Here is a 15570-nt window from a genome sequence, read left to right as displayed (position 1 = left end):
TTAGAAGTGGCAGAAGAAAAAAGGAATGGTTATAAAGAAAACAAACTACTCCAAAAGATGAGGAGAGGTGTATCCCCTAAGGACACTAGTAAAAACATGCATCTCACAGAGTGGGTGGGGGTTACATAAGAATGGAACAGGGTCAGCTATAAAAAAATTGCCAGTGTCAAAATCACCTGACGGTAGCCTGCCTATAATCCATGGTCTATGAATACAAACCCTGTGTCCTGTTCTTCAGATATAAAGTGGACTGTTAGCTAGCAAGTATAAAGTGCAGGCACAGGACGTTGGCAAGTTGAAATGTGTTCTACCATATTCATGGCTAGCCCAGGCTGGGGAAAGAGTCAGTTTTTGTAAGCCCAATTTCTGGGCGTTTTGGTCCTTGCCAACCCACCTGTGTTATAAAAAAGGAGAAGGCTGAGGTGCAGGGGCTTCCTAGTTGAACTGGTTTGTTCTGTTCTGCTTGTGGCAATGGGTCAGCTGTGCCTTGAAGTCTGCTGAAGACACTGGGACTTTCGGAGACATCCAAGCCAATGACAATGCCATATTGGACTTTCACCTCACAGAGGTATGCCTGGGCAGACACTACTATACTTAGGGTTAGGGGAAGGGTGTTGTTCATATTGAACTGTTATGCCACACTTGTTTGGTAAAGTTACTGTTCAAAGCCATGTTTGGAGTTTTTCAAAGGGGTGCATGTTGGTTCTGGCGTGTCTGAAAAACATTGTTACAAAAGGGTTACCTGTAGTTGCTATGGGTAACCAAGTGAAGGAACAAGCAACCATTTGCATGATACTCGGTAAGGTAGAGAGGGGGTCATTGTCTGGCTCCCTCCCTAGCGGTCAGTATCCAATACCAACTAGGTCCAAACCTGCATTACAGAGTAGTGCCCGCCCACAAACAGTTTGATTTTCTCTCTTCTAGGCCCAAATTCCAAGTCATTCTCATCTTTAAAATGACTGATACTCCCTGGGTATGCCTAAGCTTGTCTGTTCCTCCTGCCTCCAACATATTCTTACTAGTGAGGAAGACCATCATAGTGAATTAGAGAATAGGTATGTGTAGGAAGTAGAAAGGAGTATGCAAGCTTGAACACTTCCAGGAAGTGTCAGAGCAGTTTCGGATCAGAACCCTGAGATTTGGATATATCACCAGTTACTTGCAAACTTTTTTCTTCAGTGATTACCGGTAACTTTAAACATCCATGCCATTTTCTCCAAAGCAAACCATCAGCTGCACACCAGTAAATTCACTGGCCATAAACATTTTATTCAAATAACCTTTGCACAAACATGCTACTGTACCCACCCAAAAATTACCAACCCTGACACAATTTACCCTTATAGGCTTAGTTGTAATCTATGACTAAGCCCGTAGGAGTAAAATGTGTCATAGTGAACATAAGGATGGGTAAACAGATGAAAGAATGTCAGGCAGATATAAAAGCATAGGGCCAGATCCACATAGAATTGGATAGGCGCAGCTTATCAGAGATACGCTACGCCGCCGTATCTTACCTGGCTTTAAGTCAAATCCAGGAAGATTTTGCGCCGTAAGTTATGGCGGCCTAGTGTATTTCTGGCGGCGGAATTCAAATCGACGGGTAGGGGGCGTGATTCATTTAAATGAAGCGCGTCCCCGCACCGATTGTACTGCGCATGCTGCGTTTTGAAATTTCCCGCCGTGCTTTGCGCGAAATGACGTTGCAACAACGTCATTTTTTTAACTTAGACGTGACTTACGTCCATTCCTATTCACGGATGACTTACGCAAAAAAAATTCAAATTTCGACGCGGGAACGACGGCCATACTTTAACATGGCAAGTCTATCTATACGCCGCAAAATAGCAGCTTTAACTATACGCCGGAAAAAGCAGACTATAGACGACGTAAGAGAATGCGACGGGCGCGCGTACGTTCGTGGATGGTCAGAAAAAGCTAATTTGCATACCCGACGCGGAAAACGACGCAAACTCTACCCAGCGGGCGCCAAAGTATTGCACCTACGATCCGAAGGCGTACGAAGCCGTACGCCTGTCGGATCGAACCCAGAAGCCGTTGTATCTTGGTTTGAGGATTCAAACTAAAGATACGACGCGGGTAATTTAAAAGTAAGCCAGTGTATCAGTAGATACGCCGGCATACTCGCTATGTGGATCTGGCCCATATTGTGTAAGGCTTGTTTGAATAAAGCTTTTGTTGTCTATTGACGTTGTTGGTGTGCTGCTGATGGTTTGCTTTGGAGAGGTATACATGAAGCATGGGTGGACTTCTGAGCCTACACCTGCATAGTCCCTAGACCAGAGGAAATAATGGAGATTGGAGAGCTGACACCTTACTATCCATCTGTGGAAATATGTTAAATTAAAAATGTTTTACTTTTACATCAGTGTGAAGTGGGGATCTTAGAAAGTAAATGGATCAGTCAGTGTTGCTGCATATATTAAGACTCATGACATTAAAGCCCATCTCCATTTTTTTTAGCACTGACCCTGCAGTGGAAATGTACAGTATAAGTATATATACACATGCAGTAAAAGTAATGGAATACGAGTAAATTTGTACACTCAATAATGCTGATATAGTTAACAAGAGCTGTACCATATTTATAAATCTCAAGCTTACCATCGGGATGCTCATATGGAATCCAGTGGTGTTTAGCATTTTGGTATTCAAAGAATGGATCCCATTGTTTACACTGTTCTTCTCTGAAATCCTCAAAATCTTTGTCACAATTTTCAGTGTTGCAAAGCTCTAGCTGATAGCTTGGCCCTACGCATGAACGACCTCCATTAGCTGGGCTAAATGCAAAACAGTATAATAGTTAGTTTGAGTGTCTTAATTTTGACTGACCAAAGCATTTCAGCTTTCAAAAACAAATATGCTAAGTTCACAAATAAAGTTATGTGTAATAAAATGGAATGACACAGGAAAAAAGTATTGAACACGCTAACTGAAATTTATTTAATACTTGGTACAAAATCCTTTGGACCAGATCCACATAGAAATAGATCGGCGCAGCGTATGTGAGATACGCTACGCCGCTGTAACTTACTTTTGGTTGCTTTGAATCCTCAAAGAATTTGCGCCGTAAGTAACGGCGGCGTAGTGCATCTCTGGCGGCGGAATTCAAATCGGCGATTAGGGGGCAGGTTTCATTTAAATGAAGCGTGTCCCCGCGCCAAATGAACTGCGCATGCACTGTCCCGAAATTTCCCGGCGTGCATTGCGCTAAATGACGTTGCTAGGACGTCATTTTTTTTAACTTAGACGGGACTTACGTACATTCCGATTCACGGAGACTTGCGCAAAAAAAATTAAAAATTCAAATTTTGACGCGGGAACGACGGCCATACTTAACATGGCAAGTCTAACTATACGCCGCAAAATACCAGCTTTAACTATACGCTGGAAAAAGCCATCTAGAGACGACATAAAGGAATGCGCCGGCCGCTCGTACGTTCGTGGATCGTCGGAAATAGCCAATTTGCATACCCGACGCGGAAAACGACGTGAACGCCACCCAGCGGACGCCGAAGTATTGCATCTTAGATCCGAAGGCGTACAAAGCCGTACGCCTGTCGGATCTAACCCAGATGCCGTCGTATCTTGGTTTGAGGATTCAAACTAAAGATACGACGCGGGTAATTTGAAAGTACGCCGACGTATCAGTAGATACGCAGGCGTACTCGCTCTGAGGACCTGGCCCCTTGTTGGTAATGACTGCTTCAAGATGCCTCCTGTATAGGGATGAGCCGGACACCCCCTGTTCGGTTCGCACCAGAACCTTTGAACGTTCGGGCAAACTTTAGAACCCCATTGAAGTCTATGGGACTCAAACGTTCTAATTCAAAAGTGCTACTTTTAAAGGCCAATATGCAAGTTATTGTCGTAAAACGTGTTTGAGGACCCGGGTCTTGCCTCAGGGAACATGTATCAATGGAAAAAAAAAGTTTTAAAAACGGTTGTTTTTTCGGGAGCAGTGATTTTAATGATGCTTTTAATAATGATATTTTTTTTATTCCTTTAAATATTGTACATCCTGGGTGTCTATAGCATGCCTGTGAAGTGGCACGTGTTTAGAACTGTCCCTGCACAAAATGACATTACTATAAGAAAAAATTAATTTAAAACTGCTTGCGGCTTTAATGTAATGTCTGGTCCCTGCAATATGGATTAAAATCATTGAGAAAAATAGCATGGGTTTCCCCCCTCCCCCCAGGTCAATACCAGCCCCTTTGGCCCTATATACTTTGAACAGCAGTATACAGGTGGTGCAAACAAGACAGGGACTGTAGGTTTGTTGTTAAGTAGAATCTGTTTGTAATTTTGAACTGGTACTTTTTTAAAGTGTAGCTCCAGCCAAAAAAATCTATTTTTAAGCTGTTCGGAAAACATAGAGAAGGGTTATCACCCCTGTAACATTTGTTTTGCTGTCTGTGCGCATCTGTTCAGAAGATTGCATCTCAATTTCTGTCCCAATGACAAATGATTTTTTGAAAAAAAAATTGTTTTTGTGAAACAAGGATTGGTGATAAAGCATCAGTGGACAGGTTACACCTCTTACAGAAGAGAATTTCCCTTCCTAGGGGTAGATTTCCTCTCACTTCCTGTTGTCTCCTGTTTGCAAGTAGGAGTCATTTGTAAGTTGGATGTTTGAAAGTAGGGGCCTGCCCTATATACTCTGCAGAAATTTGGGCCCTAGGTGTTGGTGTTGCCACAGCACTGTCACAGTTAGTCTTGGTGTGCGCTGGAACGCCCTGCTGTGAACTATTTTATCAAGAATTGTAATTACATGCCATTGTTAAACAGTGGTAGAAAAATTGGGCCTTTGGTGCTGGCGCTGGTGCCACAACACTGTAATCCCTCACAGTTACTCTTGGTGGGTGCAGGAATGGGCCCTGCTGTGAAATATTAGATCAAGAATTGTTATAACATGCCCCTGTTGAACAAGGGCAGAAACATTATTGGGACTTAGGCACTGGTGTTGGTGCCACAACACTGCAACCCCTCACAGAAACTCTAGTTGGAGCGCAGTAATAAGCCCTGCTGCAAAGTATTGCATCAAAAATTGTAATTACACGCCCCTGTTAAACAGGGGCAGAAAAATTAGGCCTTAGCCACTGGTGGCGGTGCCCAGAACCAAAAATGTTCTTACAAGCCATCAGTGATCCATCCTCAAGACCCAGTAAGCCAGAGGATTTTCGGTGGGAAAGGTGTCCAAGTCTGATCTTCCCCCTAGGTATTCCCGCACCATGTAAAACAGACGCTGGCGATGGTTGCTGGAACCGATCATACCTTGGGACTGCGGACTAAAAAATTGTCTGAACGCATCGGTCAGACGGCCACCTTCTCCATCGCTCCTTCTGTGACTGACCGAAGCCTCAGCAACACATTGTCCAGGACCAGGATTTTGTAACCTCCCAGTCTCTGGGAACGCATTCCACAGACCTTTCTGCAAGGCCTCCCGAAGATGTTTCATCTTCTGCTCCCTCTGCGCCAGCAAGAAAAGGTCTGCAACCTTACTTGTAACGTGGATCAAGGAGGGTTGCCAGCCAGTAATGATCCCTCTCCTTGATAGCACAAATACAAGGATCCTTCTGCAGGCTTTGCAGGATCAGGGAGGCCATGCAGCGTAGGTTTTCTGAGGAAGTCAGTGCGGAGTCCTCTGAGTCACTGAGGACGATAGGATCCACAGCCAACTCGTCCCAGCCACGTAAAAGTCCATGGGTTTTTGTTGGGACAATAATTGATCCCTTGAAGACTGCTGCTGATCCTGAGTGCTAGGCTCCACCACCATGCTGACACAATCCTCCTCCTCCTTGTCCTCTTCCTGTGTGATAGGCGGGCAAGCAGGAACACTGTCTGGATAAAGGGGGGGGGGGGCTGTCCATTATTCCACACAGCGTGTGCTCCAACAGGTGGATAAGAGGGACAGTGTCACTGATGTATGCACTGTCACTGCTCACCATCCTCGTGGCCTCCTCAAATGGTGACAGAACAGTGCATGCATCCCTGATCATGGCCCATGATGTGGGGGAAAAAAACAAGCTCCCCTGACCCTGTCCTGCTGCCATATTGGCACAGATACTCATTGATGGCCCTCTGCTGCGTGTGCAGCCACTGCAGCATGGCCCACGTAGAGTTCCACCTGGTGGGCATGTCACAGATTAGGCGGTTCGATGTACCCCATATCCATTCACTTAGGGTGGGGGGCCGGTATCTGGGGGCCCCCTTATTTGAGGGGACTCCCAGATTCCGATAAGCCCCCGCCCGCAGACCCCGACAACCAACGGCAAGGGTTGTCGGGAAAAGGTCCTGTCCTCATCAACATGGGGACAGGGTGCTCTGGGGTGGGGGGGCCCGCAGTGCGCCCCCCTGCCCCAGAGCACCCAACCCCCCCATGTTGAGGGCATGCGGCCTGGCACGGCTCAGGAGGGGGGGGAGGCGCTCGCTCGTCCCCACTCCCTTTCCTGGCCGGCCGGGTAGCGTGCTTTGGATACGGGTCTGGTATGGATTGTAGGGGGACCCCCTACATCGAATTTTCGGCATAGGGGGGGTCTCCTTACAACCCATACCAGACCTAAGGGCCTGGTATGCTCCTGGGGGGGGGAACCCAATGCCGTTTTTTTCTTTGAAAATTGGCATGGAGTTCTCCCTCTCAGGAATGCATGCTGAGCGACGCTGTAATTTTTTTTTATAATTATTTGTTTTCCCGGCGCGTATATTTTTTTTCACCTGTCGCAACTTTAGTGTCCCGTCGCAATCCACAAAGCCCGGCGTCAATTACGTTCGCGCGCTGCACGTCGGGAAAATTACGTCACACGCATGCGCAGTACGGCCGGCGCGGGAGCGCGCCTCATTTAAATTTTAAACGCCCCCCGGAGAGGAGGACCGCCTTGCGATGGAGGCACTTAAGTTACACGGCCTGAAATTTCTAGGTAAGTGCTTTGTGGATCAGGCACTTAGGTAGAAATTTTAAGTCAGTGTAACTTAACTGCTGAAAGTTAAGTTAGGCAGCTTTTTTGGGAATCAGGCCCAGAGTTTCCTGGCCCGCTTTAGGACATCCTGTAAGCCCGGGTACCTGCCCAAGAACCGCTGTTAAGTTAAGGACATGAGCAAAACAGGGCACATGGGTCAGTTGTCCCTGTCTTAGGGCAGAGAGGAGGTTGGTGCCATTGTCACAAACCACCATTCCTGGCTTAAGTTGGCATGGCGCCAACCACCTCTGAGCCTGCCCCTGCAGAGCCGACAGAACCTCTGCCCCAGTGTGGCTCCTGTCCCCCAAGCACACCAACTCAAGCACCACATGGCATCTCTTTGCCTGCGTACCTGCGTAGCCCCTTGAACACCTACAGAACACCGCTGGTTCCGAGGACACATCAGCACAGGAAGAGGCCACAGAGGAAGAAGAAGAGGAGGGGTGGAGGAGAGAGGTGTGTCACAACCACAACCAGTAGTAGCATTTTGGAGGCGTGGTGGCGGAACAACCTCCAACACTACTGTACCTTGTCCTGCATCCTTCCCAGCTGCCAGCAGAGTCACCCAATGTGCCGTAAAAGATAGGCAACGTCCCTGTCAATGCCTGCTGGACCATGAGTCAGCGGTAATATGCAACTTACCAATGACTTCCCTGTCCAGCGAGGCATGGACATTGCCCTCCACATGCCGGTAGAGAGCCAGAATCGACTTCCGTGAGAAAAAGTGGCGTTTGGGAACTTGCCACTGAGGTACCGCACATTGCACAAACTCACGAAAGGGGGCAGAATCTACCAACTCAAAAGGCAGCAGTTGAAGTGCTAGCAATTTAGCTAAGCTAGCATTCAACCGCTGGGCATGTGGATGGCTGGGAGAGAACTTTGTTTGGCGCTGCAGCAGCTGGGGAAGGGAAATTTGCCTGGTACAATCTGACGTTGGTGTACCGATAGTAGATTGCCCACAAGTACTTGGCTGTGACACACCTAATTCTACATCTTCAGTCCTATCAGTGCAGGCTTCAGAGAGGACTGAGGGTATAGTGGAATACAATAAGTCAGAAGAATAAGAACTAAAAACAAATAATAATTAATAATGAAAAAACAAAGTGAAAAATAATAACAAAAAACAAGAAACCAAGATTAAAATGTAAATTAATTTTAATTAATCTTCGCTCTCATTTATTATTAGTATTTTCATTATTATTCACACAATATTTAACATTTTTTAGCACTACAATATACACGATCCGGAGATTAGGGATCTTGTTTAACAATTTTTTTCATACATGAAAACACTCGTTTTCTAGTCACCCTATGCATGATGTTCACATCTTGGCTCTCACTATTGATTTTTTTGTTTGTTTTGTTTTGGTTTGTTTTGATATTCATCACCCAATTCACAAACAAAACATACTGTATAAACAGTGGTTTATGGATACCACAATACATACATTCACACCTCACCGCATTACACATTATGCATAGCATTTATCACCATATCACTATTCTTTGTGATCTTTATTATTTCTTCTCATTACACACTAGCATATTTGTTACATATACATTTTTTGACTTTATTTATTTATCTCTTTATTCATTAGGCACCCCACACAACATATCAAGATACAATTCACATTCATTGTCACATTTTTCCATTTTTCACCTTGTTTTATCACAATATCCAAACAAACAATACATATAGATTTGTAGATAGTGTATGGGTGTGTGGAGTGGAAAAGGTTTTTCAATCACATGTCTTGATTCACCTGGGTTCACAGGATACACTAGTTTACCAGTTCATTGCTCGTTTACTAGGCCTCCAATCATCATCTCGCTGATCATGTGACCCAGGAGGTGAAGAGTATATATCTTCAACAATCATTTGATGTGTGTACGAGCTATGACTAAGCACTGAAGCTACAGTGCGAAACGTTCACTTTTGTTCTAATTTTTTTGCTGTGGCATGTTCATTTTGTGATCGATTTTAATTAAGAAAACAATTTTGGAGTGCGGCTGTCCAAGTTTCCATCATATTTTTGCATCACTATTGCATTGCCGGCACCCATGGTTTGGTTCCAGTGAGAAGGTTCTTTGAAGACTATTGAGTGGTTATTTTCTCTCTCTAGAGGGTATAGTGGGGTTGGAGATCCCAGCTGATGAGGAGCAAGGAGAGGTCCGCTTTGTTCTTTGGTGTGGGTCTTTGAGGTATGCTTGCCAATGAACTGCATAGCAGGTCGACATATGTCTGGTCAAGCATGTGGTGCCCAAGCGGGTGATGTTTTGGCCAAGTGAGATACACTTGAGACATATGTTGCAAATAGCAGCAGTGCGATCTGATGCACGCACTCATCTTTAAAAATGCCCTAACCAAAGAACTTTTGGAATAACACTGAGAGACAGCAGCGCCCTGCACATTCGGAGCTCTGTGTTGTGATGCAGTCGGTGTGCTGCCCTTAAGCTGGCCCCTGGAGGGCATCCTGCCTCATTGAAGATGTGCCTACTCCTCCTCCTCTCTCCTATCAGGCACCCACGTGGAGTCAGTGACCTCAACATCCCCTCCCTCATCACTGTAGAAAACCTGGCAGTATGCTGCAGCTGGGGGAACATGACTGCCAGATTGCTGTCCTTCTTGGGCACCTCATTTCTCTGGGCTCACGTTACTGCCTTCCTCTAGCTGTGTACCATCATCGGAGCCTTCTGCAGCATGTACCCAACACTGTGGTCAAACAGTTCGGGGGACTCCTCAGGAGGACATGGTGGGGCTAGGGAAGGAGTGACTGATGCCATTGAGTAGAGGGAAGAGGCCGCGTTGGCAGCTGCTTTGCCAGACAAAGTACCCTGAGCCTGGGTGAGAGAGGATGAGGATGGCTCGGTCATCCTCTCTACCAAGTCTTTGGCATGTTGCCGCTCAACACGGCCAGCTGCTGGAAAAAAAGAATGAGCGTGTTCCACGGCCACGTGCTGATAAGGATGCACCGTGTCCATGACCAGCAGCACTGTTGCCTCTAGACGCGGAGCCTGCTTGCCCTCTTTTATTGGCTTGTGAATCTCTGCCTCTCCTTGTTGTCCTTCCAGACATACTAAGGCCTGCAGGGAGATGTTGCTGCACAAATACTGACAATACCTGCTGATCCCTGCCTGTGGTAATAATATGAGCAGATCTTTGCCTGTAGGAATTAATATGGGAACACCAGCTTTACGTAGCTTTAGGTGCACACTGTGCAGAGGACACAGACAGTACACCACGTGAAAGTACTTGATGAATGATCCCCTGCCTGTGGTATTAATATGAGTAGAACCCTGCCTCTAATATGAGAAACACCAGCTTCACGTAGCTTTTTTTTTTATCTTAATTTCTCTTTATTATTTTCCAATAATTAAAAATAAATATAGTTTTGTGTGGTTACATACGGGTAATATAAATTATCTAGTGCAATTACATTAATATATATATAAACAAACTTACATTGTGTAGATTCATTAAATTAGCATGCCCCCTCACTCCCTTCTCCTCCCCCATCCCCCCCCCCCCCCCCGTTAATATTATAGAAACATAGGAGCAGGTATCTTCGTCTGAGTTATCTTTTGGTTAGTTAATAGAGAGGAAGTAAAAAGACAAAAAAGGAAAAAAAAAAATCGAAAGGGGCATATAACGGAATCAAGCCGGTCAGAAGCAAAAGAGAGTAGGGGAAACTTAATTTCTCCTTGTCATTAGAGAACTTTAGCAGCATCTAAAGTGAGGGGGTTTACAAACCCCATATAGAGGCTATCTCTCCAAGGGAAATCCCATTTCTCTCAACCAAGGCCCCCACACTCTTCTAAATCTTTTATAATTTCCTTGTTTAATGAAGGCCACCCTCTCGCACCAAATCAAAGCATTGATGGTTTCAACCCAGTTCTCAACAGATGGAGGAGCATGCGCTTGCCATCTCTGTGCTATTAGCTTCCGGGCTTGGAATAAGCATCTAAGCACACTTTCCAAAGCTCCTGCAGGGATTCTATGATCTTCCATATCTCCTAGCAGGCAAGTTCTAGCCTCCGGTTCTAAAGAGGTCTTGAAGATTTTATTAATCCTGTTTATCACTTCTGTCCAATATCTAAAAAGCTTGGGGCATCTCCAGAACATGTGAATAAGATCCCCTGTTGCCTTGCACCTGGGGCATTAGTTACTTTGACTGCAGCCTAGTACAAATTTTTTTTAGGGGTATGATAGACCCGGTGCAGTAGAAATAAATGGGACAATCTCTGTGCTGGGGAAATTGACACCAATGCCCCTCTATGTAGAATTTCGTTCCGTTGCTCCGAGGTTAACAACCCAATGTCTCTTTCCCATCTTTCTCGGCTCTTGGAGACCCCGATTTGACTTATGGCTTTAGCCCCCAATTTATCATATAGTACATAGATTTGACCTTTTGTGATATTAGTTTGAATCATTTTAAGAAGCGCAGGGGTATGAGTCCTGACCATCGGATGGATCTTAAACTGGGTCTGGAGGGCGTGCCTATAATGTAAATAATTAAAAAGTGTTTTATTTGGTATGTTAAATTCATCTCTCAATTTCGAAAACGTTTTGATAAGGTTGCCCTCGTACATGTGTAGTAACCGTGTTATCCCCTGGTTCTCCCATATTTTAGGAACTTCTATATCTTTAAGTTCTGTTAGGTTCTTGTTATACCAGAGGGGGGCAAACTCAGTTACACCAGTATATCCCAGCAAAGCTTTTGTGGTCTGCCATACTTTGTTAATTAGCTTTACAGTCGGGCATTGATGATAAAATGAGTTTGCCTCCAGGGCTTCTATTAGAATTGTATGTGGGGCCCTTGATAACATTAATCTAAAGCCGTTATTACCCAGATTTTGAGAGCCACAACCCACTATGTGCTGTAACTGGGACGCCAATAAATATGTTCTCGGGTGTGGGACCGCCATCCCCTCTTCCTTCACTGGGAGCTGCATCGTCTGCAATCTGATTCTGGCCTGACCTCCTTTCCACATTAGCTCCCTGAATAGTGTTTCTATTCGTTTAAACCATATTTGGTTCACCCAAATTGGAGAGTTGTGGAGAACATATAATATCTGGGGAAGCCAGGTCATTTTTATCAGGTTGCATCTCCCAGCTACAGAGAGGGGGAGGCGGCTCCAGATGTCTTTTTAATTTCAGTTTTAACAACAGTGGAGCTATATTGTTGCTGGTATACTCCTTGACCTCCCTAGTAATCCAGACCCCAAATATTTTAATTTTGTTAAGATTTTTTAGCTGGGGCATTTCGGCTATTGTCTGGTCACATAATGGATCTATTGGGAGTAGGGCCGACTTATCCCAATTGACAACTAATCCCGAAAACCTTCCAAACTCCCTAACCATTTGGACCACTGTGGTCAGCGAACTATCCACATCTCCTATGAAGAACAGGACATCATCCGCAAAAAGCGATATCCTGAATTCCTCTGAGCCCCTTCTAAACCCCTGTATGTCTTTATTTAATCTAGTTTTGATAGCGAGAGGCTCCATGGCAAGTGCAAACAGGAGCGGGGAAAGGGGGCAACTCTGTCTCGTTCCTCTCTCGAGATTAAATGTATCTGAGAAATCGCCATTAATTTTGATTTTTGCTCGTGGTTCGCTATATAGGAGTTTAACCCACTTGGTAAATGATGGGCCAAATCCGAAGCTTTCCAATACCTTCCATAGGTATGGCCACTCGATGCTGTCAAAAGCCTTAGCAGCGTCTAAGGCCAACAGTGCTCTAGGACCCTCGTTGTCAGTGGGGATCTGTATATTTAAGAAGGCCCTTCTGATGTTTATGCTGGTTGACCTGTTTGGGATGAACCCTGATTGATCAGAGTGGATAAGGCTCTCAATGCACCCTTTTAGGCGATTTGCCAGGACTTTGGCAAGAATTTTTGCGTCTGTGCAGAGCAATGATATTGGGCGATAAGAAGAAGGGTCTAGTTTATCTTTTCCCTCTTTATGGATTACAACAATCGTTGCCTCCATCATTGAGGGAGGGAGATGCCCTTCCAAAAAATCACTTTTTAATATCTGAAGCAGTTCTGGAAGTAAGATTTCCCTGTAGCGCTATTGGAAGTCCGTCAGGGCCAGGTGATTTATGGCTAGACATTCCCGCCACTGCGAGCTGTAATTCTTCCAGTGTAATAGGGGATTCCAATATTTCCCTGTCGTTTTCTGACAGAGTTGGGACTGGAACTCCCTGAAAAAAAGCTTCCATACCTTCATTTCCTCCCCTATAGAAGCCATAAAACGTGTGTCTTATCTCCCTACCATCTGTTGAAATGTCACCTGTTGGGGTCCTAATTGCCACAATATTGGAAGAGGGGGAATTGGCCCGAACCAGCAGGGACAGCACTCGTCCCACTTTTTCCCCCTCCCCAAATTGGGGTTGTCTCTGGAATATTTGGCGATTCTCTGCCTTTCGCATAGCAGCCATTTTATAGACCTTCTGTTTATCAAGCCATTCTTTTTGCCTATTTAAGGACGGGTCCTCAATATACCGTTGTTCAGCTAACATCACTTCACTTCTAAGATCCTCTTCCCATGCTCTAGATTCTCTTTGTACTCTTGCCACTCTCTGAATCAACAGGCCCCTAAGATAGGCCTTCAGCGAGTCCCAAACCACTCCCGACTCTGCCGAGCCTATATTTATTTGGATGTATTCTTTCAGGCTGTTCAACAGTTCCCGTGGTTCACCCAGTAACTCAAACCAGTATGGGCTGATTTTCCACTCTCTTAGAGAGGTTCTCTCCCTCCTCCTAATTGCTAATTCTAATGGTGAATGGTCTGAGACCCCTCTTGGGCTATACTCTATCTCCTCTACCATGTCCAATGCCAACTCATTACCAAAGGCCATATCAATTCTAGACAAAGTAGCATGGGAGCTAGAGAGACAGGAGTACTGTCGAATCAGAGGGTGGCGAGTACGCCAAATATCCCTTAGTCCTGTCTCCTCCATAAATTGAGCAAACCGGCTCCCTTGTTCTGAATTTGATTTGTATGTCGAGGGAAATCTTCACGTAGCTTTAGGTGCACACTGTACAGAGGACACAGACAGTGCACCACGTGAAAGTACTTGCAGAATGATCCCCTGACTGTGGTATTAATATGAGTAGAACCCTGCCTCTAACATGAGAAACACCAGCTTCACGTAGCTTTAGGTGCACACTGTACAGAGGACACAGACAGTACACCACGTGAAAGTACTTGCAGAATGATCCCCTGTCTGTGGTATTAATATGAGTAGAACCCTGCCTCTAAGATGAGAAACACCAGCTTCACGTAGCTTTAGGTGCACACTGTACAGAGGACACAGACAGTACACCACGTGAAAGTACATGCAGAATGATCCCCTGCCTGTGGTATTAATATGAGCATATCCCTGCCTCTAATATGAGAAACACCAGCTTTATGTAGCTTTAGGTGCACACTGTACAGAGGACACAAACAGTACACCACTTGAAAATACTGCAGCTAGCACAATCACCTGCCTGCCATTATATTAGGAAGAGCCGATCTAGCTAAACTCAATACAGTGTATAAATATATATACAACACCTGGGATGCATATATATCCTCTACACACTAGTCTGCCTGCTCTATCTAACTGCAAAAAATTACACTCTCTCTCTGTCTCTCTCTTCTCTGTAAACCACCGCAACACACTAAACAAGGCTGCCAGGAAGGCGGCCTTATATAGTGTGGGGCATGTACTAAACCCCCTGAGCCATATTTGGCCAAAGCCACCCTGGCTTTGGCCAATTATGGCTCTCCGTTTTTTGCAAGCTGTGATTGGCCAATCATGCGGGTCATAGTGCATGCTTGGCCAATCATCAGCCAGCAATGCACTGCGATGCCGCAGTGAATTATGGGCCATGACACACCACTCAAATTTGGCACGAACAGCCCATAACGTTCGTTATTCGACGAACGGTCGAACATACGATGTGCGAGTCAAACATTGGTTCAACATGAACACGAAGCTCATCCCTACTGAAGGGTATACACATTTCATTTTGATCACTCTCTGTGCTGTAAACACAGCAAAAAGTGAAGAAAAATATCTCCATTGTGAGGTAAAGTTCCTCCTAGGCAGTTGTAGCTGGAAAAAAAAATATATACCTTTTGGAAGATTTCTTCTCTATGCCTATTGTGGTGAATTGTCAGCACAATGTAAGCCTTTGCCTCATATACAGTTCCAAGGAAAATAGTCACCATGACAAATAAAGAAATAATTTGCTCCAGTGGGGACAGAGTCAATAATGAAAACCTTATAGTGGTTAGATACGTGTGATGCATTTAGTTGCAAACCAGAATTTTCAACTAATCCGAAAAAATAGGATTTTAAAATAACAGCTTACCTGTAAAATCCTTTTCTTGGAGTACACCATGGGACACAGAGCCTCTTATTCACTACATAGTGGGTTGTATGGTCACCAGAGGCGACTGGACACTGGCACAACCAATCAAAGACAGTTCCCCTCCATATAACCCCTCCCATCAGGGAAGTACCTTTGTTTTGTAGCAAATCAGTAAGGTTCCCATAAGAAGGGGTGGACCTCTGTGTCCCGTGGTGTATGCCAA

General features: G+C 45.1%; 1 protein-coding gene across 3 annotated transcripts in view; it reads right to left on the bottom strand.

The window, feature by feature from the left end:
- The window catches only part of LOC120932444 (A disintegrin and metalloproteinase with thrombospondin motifs 2-like), a 1658079-nt gene that overhangs the window by 782306 nt on the left and 860203 nt on the right, over positions 1 to 15570 (bottom strand). For all 3 annotated transcript variants that reach the window (XM_040344802.1, XM_040344801.1, XM_040344800.1), the window contains exon 12: positions 2626 to 2801. In XM_040344802.1, the coding sequence (XP_040200736.1) occupies positions 2626 to 2801 (176 nt within the window). The remainder of the gene's footprint in view (positions 1 to 2625; positions 2802 to 15570) is intronic.

Source organism: Rana temporaria, chromosome 3, assembly GCF_905171775.1.
Source record: "Rana temporaria chromosome 3, aRanTem1.1, whole genome shotgun sequence".
Classification (NCBI taxonomy): Eukaryota; Metazoa; Chordata; class Amphibia; order Anura; family Ranidae; genus Rana; species Rana temporaria.
The sequence above is the reverse complement of the archived record's forward strand: the minus strand, read 5'-3'. Positions and strand labels throughout refer to the sequence as shown.